This window comes from Anarhichas minor, unplaced genomic scaffold (assembly GCF_050575085.1).
Source record: "Anarhichas minor isolate MPS153535 unplaced genomic scaffold, ASM5057508v1 ptg000028l, whole genome shotgun sequence".
Taxonomy (NCBI): Eukaryota; Metazoa; Chordata; class Actinopteri; order Perciformes; family Anarhichadidae; genus Anarhichas; species Anarhichas minor.
In genome coordinates, this window is record NW_027466474.1 from 342,041 (window position 1) to 360,646 (window position 18,606).

Consider the following 18,606-nt stretch of genomic DNA (forward strand, 5'->3'; position numbering starts at 1 on the left):
AACTGTTTTAGTGTCACTTTTTTTCTTGCAGTGTTGACACCTTGTGAATAATGAGAAATCAAGGCTGCGCAGACCATTACAATAAAGTCCCATGTTTCTGACTGCATGTAAGAAACCTAAAATAAATGGGTAGTTTGCTGTTGTATGAAAATATATTTTACAAAAAATGTCCAGAGATCACTATAACTGTTCACAGAACATTTGGTCTCCTTTCCCTCTCGGAAGAGACAAAAGGCACACTTAAGCAACATGTGTTTTCTTCTACAGGGTCTGTAACACAAACAATAAGAGCTTTGGTAAAAACGGCAAACCAAATGGACACACTTTTATAGTCCCATGAGGTAAACGCTGCTGCAGAGGTCTCTCCTCTTCCCCTTGAAATGAATAACATGCGAGGGGCAGCAGCCCTTTGGCTGTTCTTGTCATGGACGCATTTCCAAAGATACTGAATTTTAGCACACATTTCCAGCACCTTCTATCCCAAAAATATTCTTATCTCCCAAATCCTCCCGTGCTTCTCTCTCTCCGTGTGTAGTGAGAGACTGAGAATAGATACAGAAATAGAGCAAGAGACAGTGAAACAGAGATTGTTCCCTTATATTTACCAGGCTGAAAGTTTGTGTGTGTGTGTGTGTGGGCAGCTCCCGATTTCTCATGGTCAGTGTGTATCTTTTTTTTTTTGGGAAAGTGTGACAAATTTGGTCCCTCGGCTCTGTGATAGAGGCGACCCGGACCTTGCATTATTCATGAGGAGTGAGAGCGCTGATACGGTGTCTGCTACCATAACAAAGCTCCAGAATGTCAAACTGTACGAGCGAACACATTTACCATCTCCTCCCACACTGATGAACAAAGGCATTATGGCGACAACTAATGACAAAAGTAACAGTTTGGATTAAGATTTTGTTCCTCTTTTAGAGAGAGTGGCTTTACAATGAGTTCACTCACCTTATTTTTCTTTTTTCTTTTAAATGAAAAGGACATGATCATTTTTGAGTTTGGGAAGAGCAATTACAGATCAATAAACACAATGTGTTTTAATTATAATTGAAGTATTTTCAAAACTATGAAATATACTGTAAAAGTCATTGAGGTAGTTCAACGGTTGGTTATTATCTGCAGTGAAACAGCGCCCTCTTGTGGTCTGAAAGCACACTTGTTTTTTTGCAAAGCATAATAAAGGCAATTCATCATTTTATTATCTCAATCTGCCTTGTTTTGTTGCCAGGGGTGACTCTTGTCAATTTGAAATATTATTTTTCTTATCCAATGGTATAAGTTGATATTTTTCTTCATTGTGTTTTATTCATAGCATATTAATCTTCGTTTAAGTCATTAGAAATATGAACTTAATCTTAGCAACTACAGTAAAAAAATAAGAAAAATGGGCACAAATGAAAAGTCTTTCTTGCAGGATAAATAACAATAAGAGCATGTATCCCCCAAACACCAATGACAACCAAGGTAATCAATTGTGTTATTATGGGTATGTGGTGCACAGCGAGTTGGATATATTGAATTGTATTATTAAATGAAACCGCTAATGTGAGAAACAAAATGAATCAGGAAAAAAGTGAGTGTTGGGACTTGCGCTAGTTTCAAAGTTCTAGAAGGAGACAACACAAAACAAGTAAATAAAAGCAAGGAGACTTTAATATCTCTTTTTTATTAATTCTGACACACTGCGGTCAGATAGAAAAGTATGAGAGTTACACTTTTCAAGTTGCTTCCATGACTTGTGCAAACACTAGACGGTATCTGGGGAAAAATCCTGAAGGGAAAAAAAGAAAGACATCGAAATGCAGAAGAAATGAATAAGTGCATTTAAACCTATGTGTTGATTCTTTATGCAGTATTTATTGATTCCCAGCTTCATATAAACTGGATGTTGAGGCATAAACATAGTACATTTGAACAAAAATATAACCAATATTTACAATTATTGTATTAAAAATACAAAAACAACTGATACATACTCCACCAATTGTCTTTTTGAAAGACATACAGGTCGTAGTAGTACAAGAAAGAATGAAGAAAAGAAGGTCATCACCAGCTAAATGTACATTTCTCACTGACATCACACATCAAACGGAGTAGCAGTTCTACCTACTACACTTACCTTTACGCTTGTACATTTTTGTGCAACTTTTTGTTTATCGAAATAGGACTCGGCCCGCTAATATGCACATTATCTTCAGAGTTGAATGAAAGTGAATGATGCACCACTGTATTACAAACAAATCATCAACAATCTATCTGCAGCCATTACAAAAAAAAAAAATCACAATAACAAAAAGAAACCCAGGAATTCATTAGTGTATAGTCACAGACCACAGTGGAAAACTCTGCACTCATTCATCTTTTTCTCAGTCTGTAGTTTCCAAGACTGATCAATGTGATCAGTGCGACTCAGTGATAGAAGAAAACAAAAAGGTACTTTTCACAATTGGATTTCTAAATCGTTCTGATTGGCAGCCTCAGGAAAAAAAAAAAAAAAAGTTTTTCTTCATACGTCAACTTCCCCACCGGAGTCAAACAAAAACAAAAAATATATATAAATCTTCAGTCTTCCATTGATGGCAAGATATAGTGGAAAACCGGATGCAGGCGTTCGCGATATGCATACAGCATCCACTGAGCTGATGTCTGTAACAGGTGAGAAGAGTCTCTGAGGATGAATCTGTGAGCACAAACAGCCGAAGGGGAGGAGAGGTGCAGCGTCGCTCTGTGCAGTGCAGACCAAAAGATCTGCGCCGTGGTGGTCACAGCGAGACTGACGATGCGGCCTCGAAGCCACGCGAAAAAAACAGAGAAAAAGCTCGGCTTCATCTTGTACTGAGTCTTAAAATATTTTAAAAAGCGTCTCGGGGGGGGGAGTATCTTGAATAAGGCATTTCACTCCACTATTGCTTGATTCAAGACTTGTGCTCTTGAAACAAGGTTATTCGTGATGGGAACAGCCATGCAAAGAAATGTATGCAATCATGGCATCGTAAGGCGCTTTGGACATTCAAAAAAAGAAATAAAAGAAGCCAAATCTGAATTAGTTTCATCTTGAAGGGGAATACGTGTGTTATAAGACTCTGTACAAGATCATTTGTAAAGGTAGTTAAGAGGTACACTCACGATTTACACGTTGGCAGCTTTTGAAGTAAGCTGATGTTTGTCTGTGATCCCTTCGCACCGAAATAAAAGGGACGAGGCAACTTCTCTAGTGTCAGCGGACGCTCGCTCACTGCTTGTACTTTACCCGACATTAGCTTTAAATTTGGGCAAAAAAAGCCTCGAGGGTTCAATTTTTCTCAACTGCAACTGCAGCTTAGCTTTAGTTAGCTCGTGTACCTCTGATGCACTGCAGAGACCAACACGATGGGAGTCCAACAGGTGTCAGCGGGCGGTCAATCACCTCTGTGCTTTTTGATATCACCTACAGGCCAGTAACAAAATATTAGTCTCCCGTCGTAACAGCAAGCAACAGAATGAAGAAAAGACTTCGATATAACCAGGCGAGCTCCGAGGTGGGATGACAGTAAGATATGGTTCACTCATACCCTGGTATCCAGGCCAAATGTCTGGTAACATCTAGGATTGTGCTGAAAGTGCTATTTTTCAGAAATGAATTGTGTTTTTGAGTGTATGTACTGGTACATAAAATGTACTTTTTGTGTGTGTGTGTGTGTGTGTGTGCATGTAGGTATGTCAGTACACTGTGCATGTTGGTTCTCCCTACCAGGCTCTCCTCCTCGCTTTGATTTGAACCAACACTTGAAAAGCTCTCACATGTGAAACATGAGATAATACTGGATTCAGAGTTCGTAACACTCGACGACAGATGGGTTTGTTTCAGTCCAGGCAGAGAAATGGGCTGACTTGGTTTCTGTCTTTCGGCCCACAGAGTGCAATCAGTCAGAGAACAACAACACAAAAAAAAAAAATAATAATAAAAGAAATGAAATCTAGTGGGAAGTTGAAAATGTAAGAGTCAAGTCGACCGTTATTTCTCTCCGTCTTCAAACGATAGTCTGTTTTGATTTGTTCCGTTTAGTTTTTTTCAGAAAGTAGAAAATGAGAAAGTGCAGATGGAGCTCAACACGTCATGATGCTGTTGGGGGTTTGGGGTTTTTAAATCAGTGGGTGGGGGCCGCTCCCATCTCTAACAGCAACATCTATGTGGTTCTGTGTGTATGTGGCCAGGTCGACCCCCCCCAGCACCAGTTAGGTTTCTGTAGTCTTTTTATCCCCAAAGTGCCAGGCATTTTGTCACTGTCTTTTACCTTCTCTCCATCTCTTCTTCACAGTATTGTTTTGCATGCAGGGTCATTCAACCCCCTATGATGCTTTAAGGCAGGGGAGGGAGACGAGCAGAGGAATCCACCAATCAGGAAGGAGAGCCAAGTGGAGGAGGCAGGCACGTACGTAACTGATGATGAGTCCATTGGTCAGTATCTTTAATCCTGCACACCCCAAAAGCAGGGGGACTTCAAGTTACTGCAAAAGGACGTCCACTGTTGTCCCTCAGACCGCTGACACCTGTTCATCCTCTGTGGAAAGACGAGACAGTGAGAGGTTACATTGAAGGTGGACGTGCAGAGTTCTCGAGACTAAATTCAGAACGAAGCGAAAAGTGTTCAGTGGAAGTTTAAAGCTAAAAAGAGCAAAGCATCAGTGTTTAGTGAGAAGGAAAACCCGCCTGCCAAGTCAAGAACCATGACTCGTGTATACTTTACTGACAAATGTTTTCCTAGAGCATGTTTTGAACGTCCCCTTGTTTCATATAAAGATGCACCATCATCATATATATTTCCCTGGATGTCCACTGGATGCGGAGGAGTTGCATTTCAGGTGTGCAACCCCGTTGTCACAGTTCTGATGTCCATTATAAAGGGCCAGTGTGTAGGATGTGGTGCCATCTAGTGGTGAGGTTGTAGATTGCAACCAACTGAAACTTATAAGTGTGGTAAAAAGCGAAAATTGTGTCTCATCCATGTCAATAGAGCCCCCTAAATGCTACACACTGGCCCTTTAAGTACACTGGATGTATTCCATAGCGGCCAAATTTGCAATATAGTTTTGAGTTAAATGGTAGTTTTGTGGCTGTTTATTTTCTCAGTTTAATTACTGTGGACTACGGCATGTTTAAAAAGTGCTGCTACAAACACACAGAGTCATCCAGAGTCACTGTAGGAGAGTCGGGTGCGTGCTGGTGCAGGAGGATGGAGGTGCATGTTTTCAGGCATTGAGTTTGATTGCATGGGTGAGAGAGGATCTAACAGCACTGTGCCTGCTGGTGGATGCTACTCGACACAGTGGGTGAGACGGTGAGAGAGAAGAGTGGAATGTGTGGTGGCAGAGAAGTGGTGAGTTTCTGGTCCAACCAGGATGACTCATGCATGGTGACATATTGTGGGTTAAAGGTGAGGGTCCCGCTCCAAATGAACAATCCCAGATCATAAATACAAAATGTCTGGATTTCTCTTTTGGATTTGGAACATTGAATTGTAATTTGAAGTGGGACCGAAGGAATGATCAGTCTCAGTCCAAAGTGTGTGTCCCTGTTCACATGCAGGTTCATTGGAGTGGAGGAGGGGGGGGGGGGGGGGGGGGGGCAACCTGATAAATTAGTTTTTACCTGCCTTGGGGAGAGGGGCCCTGCCTGTTAACCACACTCTCATGGTCTGGGAGTCTCAGGTGTATGCTGTGCCACTGGCTTTGGCTTCCTCAGAGCGATTATTTTGGAAGACAAGGACTCACCCTCCTCTTCCTCCTCGGCCTCTTGCTCCTCGGCCGGTGAGCGCGTGCGGTGGAGGCCGCCCGCCCGCTGTTTGGCCGCCTGCTGGGCCTGGTGGGAGTCGGGCGACTGGGTGACCATGCGCGAGCGCTGCAGAGCCGTGGTGTAGTCTGGCGGCCGGCGGCCTGTGTGGCCGGCCACGGTCGTGGGAACAGGCGGGGCCGGGTGCTGCCCTTCAGCGAGGTCGGAGATGGTCAGGGCAGTGTAGCCGGGGGGAGTCGGGGGAGGCTCGCGGTAGCGGCTTTCTTTCCGCGCTGAAGGGACACAAAAGAAGTGAACTATCCATTCGCTGGGAATTCTGCGATTTCATTGTCCGCATTATAAAACCGAAGAATACCAGAAGTACATTTTTATCTTGCTTTTTCATTAAAAAAAAAAAATCACAATATAATTAATGACAACAATTTGCCTGATGCAGGATGTTTTTTGTTTTTTTTAAAAGTACTTCAACATTTTGGGAAATGTTATCTCAATGATAGTCGGATCAGAAGATTGATCCTTCTCAAATGATACTGGAATGAAGCCATTTATCTTAGCATAAAGAATGGAAACTGGTGGAAACAGCAAGTCTGGCTCTGTCCAAAGGTAACAAATCCGCCTACCAACAGGCTCTAAAGCCTACTAATTAACAAGTTATATCTTGTTTGTTTGATCTATACAAAAACTAAAGTGTAATTATGAAATGTTGGGGATTTATGGGCGATTATACGCCTTCATGTTGTTTTTACACTCAGGTTTTTATACAGTTTTTGCTGCCAGATGTCTCTTGCGATAACAACATTTTCCCTTAACAACTATAAATTCACTATATAAACTTCATCAATCATCAAATAACGCAGCAGGACTTTGAGGTGCAGTCACTCACAAAGGATGCCTTTTCCCCCAGTGGTGATGGGAGATGGGGAGGGTCGGCCGAGGTGCTTGGCCTCCTCTGACCCGGTGGATGTGATGCTACTTGTTTCTGGGTCGGCGTTGACGTCCTTCCCTCCTCTCCTCTTGATGGTGCCGGTGTCTCCCTCGGAGTCCTCTCCCCAGTACGCAGCCGAGGATGAGGAGGAGCTGGCCGACGCCCAGCTGCCCCTGGCCTGGGCTGCCCACAGTGCAGCGTGTCCCCCCAATAAGGCCTCCTGTCCGCTGGGCGGGAGCCCCCCGACGCCACCTCCCCCTCCACCAAAAGCCAGAGTCTCCCAGCTGCGCCCCTGCTGCATGGTCTGGATGTTGTCGTGGGAACCAGAGGAGCAGGAAGTCCAGGAGCCGCGGCCGCTGTCTGCAGCATCGAGGGAAACACGATCGCCCTGATCATGAGTCAGCTCCTCTGAACTGGGCGAGGAGAGCACTGTAGGGCAGCCGGTGTAGATGCCCCGACAGTCCTGCATCGATGAATATGACCTATGATCCGACACAAATAAAGGTTTACTCAAGTTTTAAGGTCACATAAATAACGGAGCTTCACTCCAAATTAAACTACTCCGTTTCCTACCCGAGGCTGTACTGGTCGGGGTCAGTGTTGGCTCTTCGCTCCAGCCGCTGTCCCCCGATGTGCGATTCCCCGACTCCCCCAGAGTGACGGAGCCTCCTCTCGTCCTGGGCCATGTCGAAAGAGGAGTTACTGACGAGGCTGGAGCGGGAGGAGATCTCACTGTGACCGGAGTCCGAGTAGGCGTCTCCCATCCTGTTGTAACCTGGAGGAGAGAGGAAGAAATGTTAAACTATCGAGGAAAGGAAGTGTTCAAACCTCAGTCCCATTGCTGTGCTTCTGTTGCAAAAAAGTAAACTTGAATTCAAATCCTTCAAGTCTTGTGGCATAAAAGGTTGACCCGACAAGGATGAGCAAGCTCTTAACACGGCCCCCTACATGCTGACTGGCTCCACACATCAAAATAACTTATGGTTGGTCAACGTCTTTTGACTCTCTTCATAAATCCTCTGTAATTCCCAAATCTTATCTCAGTCAGTGTCTATAAACGAGGCATCGCACACAGACTGCAGGGATAATTGTAGAGTGCCATTTCCAAGTAAGCCAACCAGCTCTTTAGGGATCAGTGCATCGGATTCCTACTGAAACAGCAGTTTGCTTCAGCGCGGCGCTGACGAGTGTGGAAACGTTTAGATAATGAGAGCGAAGGGAGTTGAAATTACACAACAAAGTAAGTTAGAATATAGAGAAACCACTGGTGAAGATTGCTGACACATGTCAGTACATACTTTCTAGTTATAGGCGAATGTCATCGTGGCATTTGCTGAAGCTCAGTTATAGAGTTGAATAGTGGTCGTATCAACATAAATCACCTCAATAAACTCCTCAATCTTGTCCATAATTTTGAGTCTGAAAATAATATTTTTTTAGAAAGCTTTGACTATAAAGATGTGGGGAAAAAAAGATGCCGCTGGTAAGGGAACATAATAATTAAACGCATTAACTCAAATTAAGACACATACAAATACAGTGGGTCTTATTTTGGAGGAGAACTACTCGTACCCAACACGCTCATCTGAAACATAATGCAATGCATGCTGGCAGCCACCAGGTGGCATTTGTGCCACACTGTGAAAGAAGGAAGGAGCCTGAAGATGGTGTGGGAGGGAGGGAGGGAGGATTATTGGCTTACCCTTCTTGGGTGAGCTCTGTGGGGAGGTGGGAGGGGAGGAGAGCTGGGAGGAGGCGTTGGACACAGTGTCCTCTGGCTGCCGGCGGTGCCTTTCGTTCCCCTCCTCTGACAGAGACAGGATCTTCTTCAGAGAATGAGGGGAACTGGTGCCTGTGAACATTTACAAGACGATGAGCAGAATTAGCATGAGGACCACTGCCAAGGGGGCTGGGATGCTAAACTGCTTGTCTGGGATTTTTTCTTTTTGTGATTTTTGCATTTGTTTGTTGTCAGACAGCCTCTAGGTGGCAGCACTGTCATAAAGAAGCTGGCTCTCCTATTGTCTGCAAATAACAGGATGAGGAAGAGAAAAACAGTAATGGTGGCACGTAGAAGGACAAGTGAAGAGGGGCCTATTTCCACTCAATCCCTAACAACACTGTTATACATATTATGTATATCTTATTATTGGGACAATTGTAGCCACTATTATTAAAAATAAGAAGATTTTAGCTTAGATATGACGTGATGTCTCTCACAATAAAAAGTAGAGCAGAAACTCTTGTGGACTGTACAGTTCAGCTGCAGATAAGAAATTGCTGGAGATGCTTTACTAGAAACATTTATACAAATTCCTCAATACAAATACCTTTCTGGAATATACCAATACATAAAAAATGTACCTAAAAATAAGGGTTGTAGGTATACAATTGAATAAAATCTCATTATTCCATCATCTTAATCTTACCAAAAGGTGGCAGATCCTTGACTGGCACTTTCTTTCGGGATGGGTAAAGGGCCACAGCGGGGACCTGGAGGGCCTGGTTTCCTTTGGCCAACTGGCCCCTCTGTTGGCTGGCCGCTCTGGACACGACTGGGGAGGTGTCTGGTCGTTTCCCACCGGAATTCTTGGGCACTGAGTAGGGTGAGAAAGACAAATTGTAGTACGAGCATTCTTATTCACTGCCAAGGAGTCTGTAAGCAAGACTGAGTGGCTTGTTACTCCATTGGTCCCACCCAGTCTGTGTCTGCTGGGATTCTTGAAAACGTGTATGGTGACTCAAGAGAAATACGCAGTTAAACAAAATCAAGAGCGTTTAACGAATGCCTACATCTTTTATTTATTCGTGTGTGTGCTAACTCGTGTCACAAACTCACATGTGCTGATGGAGGGTTCACACTGCATCGAGAGCGTCTGCAGACTCTCCTCGTTCGTTTCCAGGATGAGGTTGGACAGGTACTGTTTGACCTTCCTGGCCATCTGGGCGTCCTCGTAAAGCTTTTTGGCGTTAAGGAAGGAGCTGCGCCGCACCCTCTTCTTGTGCCCGCCTGTCTGCGTGACGTCGAGCACTGCCGCATTGGCACTACCCTGGCTGAGGGACCTGGTTGCGCACATGGACACAGAGAGGAAGGCAGACATGCAGACACGAACGCAGACGAAGACGCACACAAACACAAGGAAAGAATAGAGGAAGAACTTATTAACAGATAGCTTTAGTGTGCGCATGAGCCTTTATCCAAGTATAAATGTACATGTGAAGCTACTGGGCTACACAGGGAGCCTGGAGTTTAAACTTGGACATGCAGAGAGCAGCTTTAGGAATTTATCTCAACTCCAAAAACATTCCAGTCATTCCAGACAGCAGAGGGGGGTGATGGATGATGGCTGTAGTCAAACAACAGGCGAGTAGAAAAGGGCGAGTTCTAACAGTGTAGCACGGTCATAGTTTACATTGCTGTGGCTTGAGTCAGAGCTCGTAGTAGTAGTGGTAGTAAAAGCGGTACTTGCACATGGTCTCAGTCAAACAGTTCACCAAACAGTGTCAATGAGAAGTCATGTTTGTCAGTGGAAAGACATTTATTGACTTTCATTTCCAGTATGGATGGTTGAAAATGTTGATTCCGAGAGACACCGACTATCGAAATATACAATTTGTGTTATGCATGTATGGCTGCTCATTTTGTTCATGTAAGTACTACGTTCGTATGTTGTAATTATGATTTAGCACCTCGTATTCCCGAGATTAAGATCTCATAATTACGAGATACAGATCTTGTAATTGCAAGACGGCTCTTTCATAATTACAACACGCCCGAGTCATAATTATGAGATACAGAATTTCTCACGACCAGAAAACTTTTCTTGACTGAAGTGAATTCAATGTGCTTCCATACGTTCTCCATTGAATGTCCCAGTAAATGTTTTATGCACAATGATCTCCCATTCGACCACAAGAACGTAAACCATGAGGGAAAAAAAACAACTTTGTATCCCGAATATTTGGCTGTTTTGAGGTTTGATATAAAGATAAGTCCTCAAAGAGAGGTAAAACTGAAGCTGCATGCATATTGTTAGGTACATGTCAACATGTCAAAAAAAGGTCACATTTACTAATGTAAAGCTGTAATCCAACAGCAATAATATTCATTTGTTGTATGTTTAGGATATATGTATTAGTCTAATTCACGCTGTCAGCACAACAGCTTTCATGTAAAATAGTCCAGTGTGTTAGCAGAAGTGACCTTTGTTCCATTCAAAGCCCTTTGGTTAGGGGCAGGCAGTGTTAGTCGGAGGATTCAACTCAAACTGGTTAATGGGAACAAGATTTCAGAAAAGAATGAAAAGAAGCACACAAATTGGCGTAAAAAAAGGGCCGAGGTGCAGGGAGGGCAAAAGGTTGTCGGGTCACCGGACTTACCCTAAACTTCTCCATTTCTTCTTCCTAGAGGGTGGGTGCCATGAACAGAGAAGCACGGAGGGCAAAAGGATGGATGAGTAGAGGGAGAAAGAGACAAAGCTTAGGACAGGAAAGACCACCAAGATCACCAAAAGAGAAGCAAATTTCACCCACGTGAAAGTCAGAGAGGAAATCAAATGGTAACACCACTAAGAAGTGACATCATTAGACAAAGACACACTTTCACAGGAGCGCTGTGCACATCTTATGCCAACAATGTGTATAGGGAAACAGTTGCCAGAGGAAACGGTTGCCAGAGGGAACAGCTGCTCGAAAGAAAAGCGTGATGCGGAAATCTTCACTGAATCTATGTGAACCGGCTAACCCCGGCGGACCGGTCCTACAGAGAGAGCAAAAAAGGATCCTTCTTAATCTGAAGTCTGGCGTCTTACCGGGTCCGGAACATGAGGGCCGGGTCCATGTTGACGGAGGCCATGCGGCCAACGTGGCGAATTTCTTTGGCAATCATCCTCAGCTTCTCAAAGTTCACCAGGCCGTCCACTTTAGAGTCATTGCCTGAGGAATAAGGGAAGAAGGAAAGTGAACATAGATGACTCTCACATTACACAGCTGAAAAAACTAACTGGAGGAATAAACACCCGATACTACCCTTCAAAGCCACTACTACGAATGTGGTTCAAATGAAGTGAGGACCATGATCTGACATTTATGTTTGATATACCATATAAAGGTTATTATGGCAGAAGAATGTTACATTTTTCAAGGAAACCGCATGTAAAGTTTGCAGTAACTACAAAAGTCAGCGAACAACAATGCAAGAAATGTATAATAATGACAAAGCTAGCTGGTGATAGCATTAGCTAAATCTACATGTATCCAACTTTATCATGTACAAAATACTATCATATTAGAGGTGGGATGTTTGTAAATCATCATCTACCTTCATGGAGGAAGGTGAGGTCCTTCTTGATGACGGGGAACAGCGGGATGATCGGTGGCTGGAGGTTCTGATTGTTGAGGACATTCCTGTACTTGGCCATATTTCTGGAGGGGTCGAAGAGGTCCTGCAGGTCCCCGAACAGCTTCTCGTACTTGCTGGGTAGCTTCTCCCATGTTCCCCTCAGTCTGGATACTGGAGCCAGGTTCAGACCGCTGTGAGAGGGAGGAGACGTATTAAACATGGGCACGTGAAAACAGTCCCAATGTATGCTTTCTAAACACAATGGCACAATTTGCTACACATATATATCCATTTTCCCCCGTCTCACCTGATGATGGCGAACATGGAGTTAAAGTTCTTGCACTCGCGGCAGTGCAGGGCGATCTTGATGAAGTGCTTGACGGTCTTCATGCGTTTGATCTGGTTGGGCTCCTGCGTCACCTCCGACGCCACCCAGAAGGTCTCGTGGTTGATGGCCTCCTCGAAGCGCTTCAGGCTGGCCGAGCCCGTCTTGGAGCGCAGCTTGTACAGGTCGTCGATGTATTCGGTGGGCTCGATGGCGCAGAAAAGTTCGAAGGCCCGCATGGAGAGCTGAGTGGCAACCTCCACTGTGCTGAGCGGTATCAAAGAGATCTGGCCCTCTCGCAGGAGGTCCTGAGCGTCGTCATCCGAACACAACGTCTCCGTCTCCATGTTGCTCTTTAGGTAGTACCTGAAGAAATGGGAGAATGTGTTTGTTTCACTTAAATGAAGCACAAATGGCGATGCTTTAATCTTTTCTCATAAGAGCATTTACTTATTTACTCTATTTGACATTATGTGCACTCAGCACATCTAATTGAAGATGTAATTACCTGCCGCTCAGTTGAATCCTGTCGGCTAGTTTGGACAGCTGGTCTGGTAACCGCCTCTGCTTGATGACGCCCTCCGGAGTGACGGATACCTCACACAGAGAATAAGCCTCTGGTGCTGCAGTCAGGGCAAACTCCCTGATAGCCTGGGCCACCACCTCCTTAGCCGTTGTGTCCTTCCCGATCATGATGTACCGAGACTGCTGGTCTGCCTTGAAGACTCGTAATACCTGGTCCGACATATCTGGGGATGAACAGAACACATAGTGAGCATTCATGTTTACTTATCGGTTCATGTAAATAAAATGCCAAGGATTTTGTTTCCCACGATTTATAAAGAACCATCTCCACCAAAGCATTTTGTTGTCGTCACCCTCAGAGTTAATTTCCCATCATTCATTAGTTTGATCAGAAACACAACCCCACCAATCATTTGACCCTCCATAATAAAAAATAATAAAATAAATCAATACCCCTTAGCCCTCAGAAAACATAAAGTTCAACAGTCAGTGCAGTGCAATGCTGTTAGCTTTACTTAGCGTTCACAAGCATGAATGCAGATTAATTAACTGAGAGTAAGTTATGTGAACAAACTAAAGTACAGCAGCTGATTAATGTCTGTAAGTCCGACATAGAGGCCGGCAGCATTGACAAAGACGTGACTGTGCCGGGAGAAGCAGGATCACATGAACGAGAACATACTCACTCGGTATGACCGGGACTGGAAGAACACAAACATGTGATGCACAGGAGTTAATGGAGATAGATACCATATTTCTATCATTGGCTAGTTCATTTTGTCATACTGTTGAAGTAGCCATCCCTTCAATATTACTGGTTGTATTCTCCCATTGAGGCCAGTGAGTCTTTACAGCAAAGGATTTTCAGAATGGTGGATCAATAAGATACCTCGATCCGTATGGTGTAAAAAAAAAAAAAACTTATATTCATATTTTAAATACAAGAACATAATCTTTATTGTTAGATTGTATTTGCCAATGATGACGTGAAAAAGCGGAAATAGTAATGATTTGTTACTACAAACTTCCCAGAGTCACATTCTATCCAAACAGCAGCTGAATACGCACCAGGCTGGTTGTTGAAGTCGAGGATGCGGTGGTGAGACTGCAGAAGGTCTGGGTTTGACGACGAGAGGTTTCCGCTGACGGGCAGCGCTGGAACGATCTGTTTGGACTGCTTCATCCCCACGATGCTGTCGTCCTGCGATTGGCCCACGCAAACGTCACTATGGAGACAAGAGGGTAGCGCATGGGAGGGGTGAGACAGCAGTTCTGTCAACAAAAGGCAGGGGGCGATATCGGTGTTGGCAGGAGTTGGAAGCTGTGAACGCCTCTGGGCCATAGACTATAGTCTGCAATAAAGAAACCCACATTGTACACCTAATATTGTGTGATTGGAGCAATGTCAGGCTCACACTTGGGTTGGGGAACAGAAATCTCAATCTGAAAGCTGTGTGCTGCAATGGCAATGGAATATCCAATCTCTATTGTAATAAATTGTAAAATATGCACTGTCCTAATCAACCCCTTTTACAGGTTTTCCCTGCAGTATTTCATAGTATTTCTTTATCAGGAAGGTGATTTTTTAAAATCTTAATCTCGTAGCTACACTGATAAAATAAGATGCATCAAAATCTGTCTGATTCAGCTCAGCAGCTGATTGATTATTTGATTGCATCGTATGTTTGTTTTGGGAAACAATCCGCCCAATCAGTCTCAATCAGACGAGGATGTGTGGATCACTGCTTCCTCTCTGCACACAGCACAAGCTTTATCAAAACTTGTTACAAGGGAAACATAAACTGCACTTGACTCATTTGTCATCACATGTTTCTCTCTCTCTCTCTCATGCTTTCAGCATCCTTTAGATATAAAACAAACACTGACCCGCTATACTTCGGCAAATAAGCAGCTGTGTGCAGTTTACTGGCACCATCAAACATAATAACAGGGTACTAAAATCTGAAATCTAACATTTACCTCTCAGTGCCATTTACAAATGTCAACATGAAAAGCTATCTTGCACCGCCTAACAATAAGGTAGAGTTATTTCCTGATAAAAGTGACAATCCACACGTTATTAGGTCTTATTACTTGTATGGTTTAGGCGGCAGGATGCTGGTGAGTGTCTTGTCGAAGATCTTCTTCAGCTTGTTGCGTCCTCCCACCGAGTTGCTCTTTGCTTTCTTGCTGACCTTCTCCAGGCCCATCACCTGCTCCACGTCCACCGCCAGGTCGGGGATGGAGTAGCGGCTCGCCTTCTTGATGTCTCCGATCTTTGGAAGGTGGGGCGCACCGTTCTTCCTGTCATGCTCCTCCTCGCCATCCACATCGTGGTCATGCTCTGGCCTGGTTAGCAGCTCTTTAAACACTAGGAAAAAAAGGGAAATGTTATTAGTATTATAACCTGGTTCAAATAATCGAGTCTGGCTATGAATTCTGACATGGTTGGTCTGATAAATATGATGAAACTTTACCTAAAAGGTTTGTTTTCACAGTTATGGACAAGTGGGTGTTGTTCTTCAGAATCTCGTTGGCTTTGATGAGCTGGACATTCTCAAAGTTCTGCCCATTGACCTCCAAGATCTGCAGAAAGAAGACAGAAGAAATATATCAGGTGCATTTTTACCCAACAGTCCAAAATACAGAACTCATAACTCTCAAATAAAAATAAACCAAATCTAAAGTTATGCACGTGGATTAAGAGTCTAATTGCTGCACTGGTGAGCAGCAAACGTCAAGTCAAACTGCATGCCTTATTGGATCTGTGCAGTTAAGTGTAGCGCCTTGAACTAATGTAAATGTCACAGGTGATAATCTCAATCATCTGGCATGTTACACATCATGACATTTAGTCCAACACAGTTTGGACACCGACGAGGTCCGTGTCACATTCAAATTGTCTAAACAGCTTGACCTCTGTGTCTGCGCCGGGTATTTGCATTTTAACGCAATCTGCTAACCGACCTTTGCCGCTTCCTCTTTAGTGGAAGAGGAAGTCATCTTTGACTGCAGCGTAAGTACAGGCCATCCTCTGCTGCTGCGAAGCCCAAATGCTGCTGCGAAGCCCAAATGTCTGTTTTGGGATCAGCAGTGATTAGTGAGACGTTGCGTGGAGTTTACTACTTCGGGGCTACCGCTAATGGCTCGATGACAAAACAAATGGGACTAATACTACAGCTCTGAAATGATAGCTCCTGAGTGAATGCTGGTCATAACTGAAGCTGTTAAAAAAATTTGGAAGGTGTGAGTAAGGCTATGAGAGAGTGAATGCTTCCAAGGATGCCAGCTTCTCCGCTTCCTTTTCGGGAAACAGCTGCAGGGGATGTTTGGAGTCAAGAGGGCTTAACTGGCATCCAGACACTCTCGAGATGGTTTCAAGGATTAAAGGACTTTGCTTAAAACCCGGAGGACTGCAGAGTGTGAAAACGGTTGAGAAGTCAAGTTGTGAGAAGAAAGCCAACACAGGGTGCCCGCAGCTACTGGCAAGTTCAATTTAAGACCTTTAATGCTATTAAGAGCAAAATGTAAAACCAATTTCACAACAAGAACGAACTTCCAACAAAAGAAAAAAAGATCAATTGTGCTAGTCTGTGTGACAAAAGCGATTCTTACTCACAGTTGTAGCCTACAGGCAAAAAAAACTTGTATAACTTGAAGGCCATGTGCAGCTGACTTTACAGTTTCCCTCCCTGCAGTTCAAGTTTAACACTTTCTTACACCGGAAGCAATGCGTGCTGTCTGACAAATGAAATGGAAGTCATCTCACCTGATCTCCACGCTTAAGGCCGACTTCTGCTGCCTTGCTCCCAGGCTCCACGGCATCAAGAAAGATGCGGAAACCTTTCTCCTGCCCTCCGAGGAGGCTGAAGGCCAGTGGGGAGTCCCTGGACGGCTTGGTCAGCGTCACCAGCCGCGGCTTGGCTTTAGCAGCACACGCTATGTTTAACAGTCTGAGGTGCCCACACATTTTCTGAAAAAAAAAAAAAAAATGTGAGGAAAGTGCAATAAGTGGCATACACAAAATATATTTTTGCATGAGATTAATCCCTGTGCGGGTTGCTTGACTTACTTCTTTTTCCAGATTGTTTTCAAACTCTTCCAGAAAGTGAGTCATGGCAGTGTCGCCTTCAAAGTCGTTGAAGTGATTGTTTACCCACAGCAAGACTACCCGTGTAACCTGCAGCAATCACATGATCAGCAGGGGTCAACATACAGTTAGCAGGTTGACTAGTAGTGCATGTAGTTGGACATATTTATGGGTTAATAGAAAACGTCTGCTTGGGTGTGTCTGAGTGCATAACTGAGTGTAACTGCAGTATAAAGTCTCTGTTTGAATTAGATACAGAAGTCCTATGTACACCCGTACCTTGTCCCTGAGACTGGGGTCGTGGAACCACTCCAGGAGCTTCTTGCCCACGACCATGGGGCTGGAGAGGAAGGTCCTGTAGGTCAACAGGAAGTCCTCGATGTAGGTGGGATCCACCACTGAGTGTTCCTCCACCAGGTGCATGGTGAGGCGCTCCGGTGTGCCCTGGAGTTCAACATCATGGTGTTACTTGTTTGAAATAACCCTTAATGCAACATGATGGCTTTCAAAGATCGCTTTCAATATGTAGCGGGGATTATTTGTGAATCAAGTCTCTTTTGAGCCCTCGGAATTCTGTTTAGGGGTTTTAGGAAAATGTAAATTGACTTGTCACCTTGATGACGATGTGTCCTTTCCTGGTGCCGGTGCGATCCAGTTCGCGGTGTTCCTTCACCATAACGATCTCGCCTTCCTCCTCGACCTTCTGCATGTTCTTCTCCACCTGGTTGAGGATGCAGCAGTAGTCCTGCTGGGCTATGCACACAAACTGGACAAGACGGAAAGAAAGAATTAGCAGCATTTTGACACAATATATTTATCCAACACGCTCAACAGCGTTGCAGTTATGGTATTTTAACATACATAAGACGTCATATTTCTGTTACTAGATCACCCTAAGTCTCGACCTGTTGGAGAGATCATAGCAGATTGAATATGAAATCAATAAACTAATAACAGCTGATTAGAAATAAACTCTGCATAGCAACTAAACTACCATCCTCACATCGTATATTATGAAAAAACAGCTTTCCCTAATTAGGAGCCAAGTTTTACTCATTGCAGACACTGAGCTCAGCTCTTGACGATTAAAGGAGTAAAACCATTTCAGTGTCTTCACTGTTTAGTACTTTAGTCCCATTAAACACATCATGCTATTAATGTGATCTTGCTCTTTACACGCTCTGGCCTATTCTCTTTCAAAATGGCCGTTTCCCACATTTAATTGGACGCTATCGCCCGAAAGCAACTTAGAACTTACTGTCTGCGTGGACTCGTGGAGTGGGTCACAGAGGATGTTAATATAATAGAATGCTAGGGTTTGAGTCCTGCTTTGACCCACACTGAGATGCAGATGCAATGGACCTGCTAACCCTAACCCAGTGACACTATGCAGGAACATTTCCGACCAAGATCCTACCTGACAGTCGTCCACCTTAGTCTTCATCACGCCCTTCATGTATTCCTTCTCCATGGTTGGTGACACCCCAAAACTGTTCCCCATGCACAGGATCTCTGCCCGGCCCTCAGGGTACGTCACCTCCACCGAACCGTTCAGGATCACCGACCACGAGTCCAGCTGGATCACAAAACACGCGGAAATATAAGTTAAGATGTTGGAAGAAAAGAAACA

At 44.2% G+C, this 18,606-nt stretch overlaps 1 protein-coding gene across 2 annotated transcripts in view; it reads right to left on the bottom strand.

The window, feature by feature from the left end:
* Positions 1 to 1,647: 1,647 nt before the first annotated feature.
* rapgef2b (Rap guanine nucleotide exchange factor 2b) overlaps positions 1,648 to 18,606 on the bottom strand; it is a 95,332-nt gene continuing 78,373 nt past the window's right edge. Inside the window, exons 10-29 of one of the 2 annotated variants that reach the window (XM_076103254.1) lie at positions 18,394 to 18,552; positions 17,590 to 17,742; positions 17,256 to 17,420; positions 16,959 to 17,066; positions 16,656 to 16,859; positions 15,364 to 15,472; positions 14,981 to 15,257; positions 13,955 to 14,112; positions 12,870 to 13,110; positions 12,344 to 12,727; positions 12,016 to 12,227; positions 11,507 to 11,630; positions 11,076 to 11,099; positions 9,535 to 9,758; positions 9,125 to 9,292; positions 8,398 to 8,547; positions 7,269 to 7,470; positions 6,654 to 7,177; positions 5,630 to 6,042; positions 1,648 to 4,541 (exon numbers count right to left, since the gene is read on the bottom strand). In XM_076103254.1, coding sequence (XP_075959369.1) covers positions 5,669 to 6,042; positions 6,654 to 7,177; positions 7,269 to 7,470; positions 8,398 to 8,547; positions 9,125 to 9,292; positions 9,535 to 9,758; positions 11,076 to 11,099; positions 11,507 to 11,630; positions 12,016 to 12,227; positions 12,344 to 12,727; positions 12,870 to 13,110; positions 13,955 to 14,112; positions 14,981 to 15,257; positions 15,364 to 15,472; positions 16,656 to 16,859; positions 16,959 to 17,066; positions 17,256 to 17,420; positions 17,590 to 17,742; positions 18,394 to 18,552 — 3,960 coding nt within the window. In that variant the 3' untranslated portion in view covers positions 1,648 to 4,541; positions 5,630 to 5,668. Of the gene's footprint in view, positions 4,542 to 5,629; positions 6,043 to 6,653; positions 7,178 to 7,268; positions 7,471 to 8,397; positions 8,548 to 9,124; positions 9,293 to 9,534; positions 9,759 to 11,075; positions 11,100 to 11,506; positions 11,631 to 12,015; positions 12,228 to 12,343; positions 12,728 to 12,869; positions 13,111 to 13,954; positions 14,113 to 14,980; positions 15,258 to 15,363; positions 15,473 to 16,655; positions 17,067 to 17,255; positions 17,421 to 17,589; positions 17,743 to 18,393; positions 18,553 to 18,606 lie in introns of both variants that reach the window. The other variant, XM_076103253.1, reaches the window with a different exon arrangement.